Consider the following 7,040-nt stretch of genomic DNA (forward strand, 5'->3'; position numbering starts at 1 on the left):
AACTCCTGACCTTGAGCGATCCACCTGCCTCGGCCTCCCAGAGAGCTAGGATTACAGACGTGAGCCACCGCGCCCGGCCTTGGAGATATTCTTTACAGAAAATTTAGAAAACATGATTAAATAAGAAATAGAAAAGAATTCATTCATAATCTCATGCTCTAGAGATAACTACTGTTGACATTTTGGTAAATATATTTTAAATCTTTTTCTTGGTATTATAATCTGCTTCTTTCAAGTAATGTCATATCATGACTTTTTCTCATGTCATTAAACATTCTTCTGCATAATTTTTAATGACTTTCATTGTATTATGTATTGTAGTTTTTTAAAATTCTCAGACATTTAGGTCGTTTCCAGACTTTAGATATAATTAGCATCAAATAAGAATCCTTATGGAGAAGTCTGTGACTTTTCATGAATATTTTATTAGGACAGATTCCCAAGTGTGGAATTACTGGACTAGAAGGGATGAACATTTATTTTAAGACTTTTGATATTGTTCTTAAATACAGTGCTACCAGTAGTGAGTAAGAGTGCCCATTTTCCAAAATTCTATCAATACTGACTACCATGTATATTTTACCTTTAATATCACTGTGATAGTTAGGCTATTAATTTTTTAGGTTTAGGAAGGATTTTTAAAGTTTTTTGTTTTCATTACAAAATACTATGGAGCTGGTTAAAAGGAAAGTAATTTATTTTTGAAGTCTTTATTTTCAGAGAGGAATTTGTTAATTGTGGCAAAACCAGACACAAATTTCTGTCTTGAAAACACCATAGTCTTAAAAATAATTTTGATGGAAAATTGGCAGAATATGTGGTTTGGTATTTAACAGAGCAGATGGGATGTCAGCAGCTGTTGTTCATGTATTTAAACCTGCACTCTTTCCATTATAGAAGATTTTGAAAAATCATGTGCCCATATTTGGAATCAGAATGCAAATGTGCTGGTTGGCAGCTTTACCTTGCTGTGTTATAACCTGTTTTAGTTGCTTTTCTAGATGAACTTTAAGCTGCCAAAAAAATTACCCAGCATAAAGAGCCCTGGGGGAAAAATAGAAATGACCTTCATCCAAAAGAGGATCTTTGTTCCTTAATGTTCTGGTTATATACTCTGGTAGATGCATAATCAAAATAAGAATCCTACAGACTAAGAATACTTTTTCTTATAATGTCCTCTTTACTACTTTTTAGGATATCAGTGCAATGGAAGAAGAAAAGGATCAGCTCATTAAGAGAGTTGAACGTTTGAAGAAAAGGGTAAGGCAAGAATTAGCACTGTAAGACTTTGGCCCCATGTCCCAAGGATTTGCAAAGATTTAGGAATGCAAATAAAGATTAAGCTAGGGATGGGTGTACATCTAAGAATGGACTCAAATAACACTGACAGAAAGGGAATCTCCCTAGCGAGTAGCCCAAAACTTTTAAGGACCTGGAGTCTAGAGCTTTACTGTCATTTCTAGGAAGTACTGTTTACCAAAAGGAAATGATAAGTGGATGTCTGAGTCATGTGACATGCTAATTTTTTCCTCAAACCTGACAGTAACATGTACTACTTATTCTCTTACTGTAGGTGGAGACAGTTCAAAATCATCAACGAATGCTTAAAATAGCAAGGCAACTTCGAGTTGAAAAAGAGAGAGAAGAATTTCTTGCACAACAGAAACAGGAACAAAAGAATCAGGTATCCACATAAAAGTTTATATTCTTAGGATGAAAGAAATAATTCCTTCTGATAATTCAGATGTAAAGAAAGAAGAGTTTTAGAATTGTAGAAATTCATGTTTCCCTTTGTTGACATGATCGAATATTCTTTTAATTAAGAGAAGTATTTTGTGGCACCAGTAGCAACAATATCACCTTTCAGGTTTTATACTCTGTATCTATGCACTGTCTTTTGGCCTATGCTTAGCTCATGTTCCAACATTATAGAAGATTCATTGTCATGTTAAGCAGTAAGGTTAACTGCTAATAAAACTTCTAGAATCTCTAAAAGATGTCTGTAGATTTGGGGGCTATAAGAACATCCTTTTTATTTTACCGATTGTAGTACTCTCTACAGTTTACTCCAGTGGCAAATAAGAAAATCATGAAAAGGCTTAAAATCACCCACACTCCATGTTTTTTTGTTCGTTTGTTTGTTTTTATTTTTTTTGAGCTAGGGTCTCACTCAGTTGCCAGGGCTAGAGTGCAGTGGTGTCAGCATAGCTCACTACAACCTCAAACTCCTGAGCTCAAGAGATCCTCCTGCTGCAGCCTCCTGAGTAGCTGGGAATACAGGCACATGCTACCACATCTGGCTGATTTTTCCATTTTTTGTAGAGACAAAATCTTGCTTGCTCAGGCTGGTCTAGAACTCGTGGTCTCATGCAAATCCTCCCACCTCGGCCTCCAAAAGTGCTAGGATTACAGGGATGAGCCACTGTGCCTGGCCCACACTCCACATTTTAAAACTTTGCCTTAAAGAAAAAAATTTGGTCAGAAAGTATTACTTTTATTAAAAATCTATCATAAAATCTAGGTAGACTTATACATTAAAAATATATTTCAGGCCAGATGCAGTGGTTCATGCCTATAATCCCAGCAATTTGGGAGGCTAAGGTAGGAGGATCACTTGAGATCAGGAGTTTGAGACCAGCCTGGGCAATATAGTGAGACCCCATCTCTTAGAAAAAAATTAAAAAATTAACAGGCAAGGTGGCATGTGCCTGTAGTCCCAGCCACTAGGGAGGCTGAGGCAGGAGGATCACTTGAACCCAGAAGTTTGAGGTTGCGATGAGCTATGATTATGCCATTGTACTATAGCCTAGGCAACAGAGTGAGACCCTATCTCCAAAAAAAAAGAAAAAAAAGAATTTTTAGGCCAGGTGTGATGGCCAATGTCTGTAATCACAATGGTTTGGGAGGCCAAGGCAGGAGGATTGCTTGAGACCAGGAGTTAGAGACCAGCCTGGGCAACATAGTGAGACCCCATCTCTACAAAAATAAAAAAATTAGCCAGGCATGGTAGTATGCACCTATAGTCCTAGCTACTCAGGAGGCTGAGGCAGGAGGATCACTTGAGCCCAGGAGTTCGAGGTTATAGTGAGCTGTGATCATGCCACTGCACTCCAGCCTGGGTGACAGAGCCTTTCTCTATAAAAAAAAAATAATTATATATATATTTCAACAGCTTCATTTTCTACGAAATTGGCAGTTTAGATGTTTGCCTCTGTTGGAATTTGACTTGGTATTGTAGTAGTTTCACTGCAACAGTAAGCTGCATTGCCTATGCCCTGAATGGTTACTTAGTATCAGTTTCTGATTCTGAAACTTCACTGTGAAAATGTTAACATTCCTTAGCATTAAGAAAACCATGTTATAACAAGAAAAGTCTGGTGTGTATATTTCTTTAACAAGTACTTTTCCTTAATCACAAAATTCAATAAATAACTAAAGAAAAAATATCTGAAAGCTTTTTAAAAAAATTTACACGAAAAGATATAAGAGAGAGAGAGAGAGAGAGAGAATCAGTTACATTTTGGGTTTAATATAGTAATTTTCTTGGCTCTTATTATTTGTTCCTTTTATGTCATAAGAATTACATGGAACTCATATTTTCTGTTACTTGCCTATGTGAGAGATAACCTTCAATAGACTAAACAAGTAATGGATCTATTTGTATCTTAAAGCTATTTCATGCAGTGCAGAGATTGCAAAGAGTACAAAACCAGCTGAAAAGTATGCGCCATGCTGCAGCAGATGCAAAGCCTGAAAGTAAGTGGAAATTATTATAAGATTTGGTGATTAGAAAATATTAATTTAAATAAGAATCTTCCTAAAAGCAATCAATTAATGGGAATAAATTATCATCAAGTGATATCTCAGCATTTTGGAGCATCATTTCCTTACTGGGGAGAAGAGCCCTGATGAAGACCTCTTGGGGTTTTTAAAAATTCCTGTCCAGTTATTCAGTCAAAAGTTGAAGGTAGTGGTAACAACTGTGCAGGGAGGCACTCTGGTGTGTGTGTATAAAGTACTTAACATGGATGTGGTGAAGATGGATGGAGAAAAAGTGAATCATTGTTTTAAAGCCAGGGCTTTAAAGAAAAATAATAAAATGCTGGACCCTTAAAACTGAGTGTTTTTCATATTTTGGTTTGTAGAATAATAGTGCGAATGACGTGAGTATCCCTGGCTCTGTTCTCACATTAGCTTTACACAGAGGATAAACTGTTCTAGAAGCCCAGATTACACCACCAAACCCATCCTAGGCATTTTAAAAGTGTTTTTGCTCATCAGTAGGGAGTCCACGCAAACTGAAGGAGCAATGCAAAACTCTCATTTGTATTGGAAAAATATTCCATTATAAATATCCAGCTGATAGAGGGTTAATTCATCTTTCTGTAGTAACCTAAGAAATTCTATAAGATATAATACTTAGAATGACTATAACAAAAAAGACAGACAATTACAAGTGTTGATGGGAATGTGTGGAAATTGGAGCCCTCTTACCTTGTGGGAATGTAAAATGATGCAGCTGCTTTGGAACACAGTTTGATAATTCCTCAACATATTAAACATAGAGTAACCATATGAACCAGCATTTCCATTTCTAGGTATATAACCAAGAGTATTGAAGACATATGTCCACATAAAAACTTGAACACAAATGTTCATAGCAGCATTATTCATAATAGCCGCAAAATGGAAATAATCTATATGTCCCTGAACTGATGAATGGATTAACAAAATGTGGTCTTTCCATACTATGGAATATTATTCTGCCACAAAAAAGGAATGAAGTACTGATGCATGGTATGACATGAATGAACTTCAAAAACATGCTAAGTGAAAGAAACTACATAGTTGCAGAAGACCACATACTGTATAATACTATTTATATGAAATGTCCAGAATAAGTGAATCCACAGAGATAGAAATCAAATTAGTGGTTGCCTTGGGCTGAAGTTGTGGGAAGGGACAGTGGGGGACAGGAAGTAACTGCTAATAAGTATGGAGGTTTCTTTTGGGGCTGACAAAAATGTTCTGAAATTGAATGTGCTGATGGTGCACGGCTCTTTGAATATACTAAAAACCATTGAATTGTACACTTTAAATGGGTAAGTTTTATGGCATATAAATTATATCTCAATAAAGCTGTTAAAAGAGATAACAGGGTGCAGTGGCATGAGCCCGTAATCCCAGCTACTCAGGAGGCTAAGGTGGAAGGATTGCTTGAGTCCAGGAGTTCAAGGACAGCCTGGGCAACATAGTGACACCCCATCTCAAAAACAAAAAAGAGATACAATACAGTATTTCCTTTCCTTAATTCTAAACACGATTTTTTTCCCATTTTAATTGTTTTTGCAATTGGGATGTATCTTTCATTTAACATGGTATTTATATTAGGTCATTAAATAGGAAATGTCCGATTTCAAATCAAAAGTGTAATTTATTGCATCTCAAACAAGAAGCAGCACAATTAATCAAAGTCTTAATATATGCCTAAACTGTTGATACAGTTTTGCCATCTTAACAGTAGCTTGCTTGTACCAGCAGCGAAGAAGCCTGGAGAGTGAATGGGGATGAAATCACAAAAGACATTTTCCACAGCTTCTTGAGAATTGAATATTTTTCCTTGCAAGATGTGGTCCAAAGTGTGGAAAAAGTGGTAGTCAGATGATGCAACGTCTGGTGAATATGGTAAATGACAACAAGAGATTCCAAGTCCAGCCTCTGTAGTTAGAGCAGTGTTATTTGTGTAACTTGTGGTCGAATCTTGCAAGAGGATTGACCTCTCTCTGTTAACCAGTCTCCGCTGCTTAATTGCAAATATCCTCATTATTTCATCCAATTGGTTGCAGTAGACATCTGCTATAATCAAATGACCAGCTTTTATGAAGCTGTAGTGGATAATACCAGCGCTGGACCACCAAACAAGACACCATTAGCTTTTTTTTTTTTTTAATTTTTTTATTTCAGCATATTACAGGGGTACAAATGTTTAGGTTACGTATATTGCCTTTGCATTAGTTTTTTTCGATGAGTATTTGGTTTTGGACTGTGTTTTGGCACTTCATCTTTATCCAACCATTGTGCCGAATGCTTGTGATTGTCAAAAAGAATCCATCTTTCATCACATGTAACAATATGGTGTAGAAATGATTCGCCTTTATGTCTTTGCCTTTATGTCTTTTTTTTTTTTTATTTCAGCATATTATGGGGGTACAGATGTTTAGGCTACGCATGTTGCCCCTGCCCCCCGCTCCCCCCCAAGTCCAAGCCTCAAATATGTCCATCCCTCGGGTGGCGCACACCGCGCCTTTATGTCTTGATGTCAAAGAAAGGCAAGCTTTGAGACGATTTCTCTTCTGATGCTCATTTAATTCATGCGGAACCCATCTATCCAGCTTCTTTACCTTGCCGATTTGTTTCAAATGGTCCAGTATTGTTGGAATAGTAACGTCAAATCTTCCTAATTCACGCGTAGGTTGAAATGGATTCGCTTCCACTACAGCTTTCAGCTCATCGTTATCCACCTCGGTGTCAGGTGGCCCATGTGGCTCATTTTCAAGATAAAATCACCAGAACAGAATTTCTCAAACCATCGACATACTGTGCATTCATTAGCCACATCCTTCCCAGACACTTCATTGATATTTCAAGATGTCTGCGCAGCATTGGTTCCATGACAGAGCTCATATTCAAAAATAACACGAATTTTTGACTTATCCATGGTTTCACAAAAATTGCTCTAAAAAAAATTTTGAAAGATAATCACAAGCCAAACTGTGTGTTTGAAAGAATAAGGTTGTACCTTCACAATAAACATAAAACAAGAAGTGTCAAAGTGAAATGTCAGAGATACCAACTGTCAAATTTAGTACTTAAGGAAATCGGATACTTCATACTTAATAACCTAATAATTTAGTTGATATCTTATAATCGATGGCATCTTAAAAATCAAGGAAATATGATATATTTAATTGATATTTAAGAAACCAGTACAGTGCTTCCTACAAGATGAATGGTTAATACATGTTAACTAGTGGTTTTCC

The 7,040-nt window shown here is 36.5% G+C and overlaps 1 protein-coding gene across 1 annotated transcript in view; it reads left to right on the forward strand.

Annotated features, from left to right (window-relative positions):
- IFT81 (intraflagellar transport 81) overlaps positions 1–7,040 on the forward strand; it is a 109,323-nt gene that overhangs the window by 9,278 nt on the left and 93,005 nt on the right. Inside the window, exons 6-8 of the mRNA XM_012663414.1 lie at positions 1,195–1,260; positions 1,574–1,684; positions 3,672–3,756. Of these exons, the coding sequence (XP_012518868.1) occupies positions 1,195–1,260; positions 1,574–1,684; positions 3,672–3,756 (262 nt within the window). The remainder of the gene's footprint in view (positions 1–1,194; positions 1,261–1,573; positions 1,685–3,671; positions 3,757–7,040) is intronic.

Source organism: Propithecus coquereli, unplaced genomic scaffold, assembly GCF_000956105.1.
Source record: "Propithecus coquereli isolate 6110/MARCELLA unplaced genomic scaffold, Pcoq_1.0 Scaffold81, whole genome shotgun sequence".
Lineage (NCBI taxonomy): Eukaryota > Metazoa > Chordata > Mammalia > Primates > Indriidae > Propithecus > Propithecus coquereli.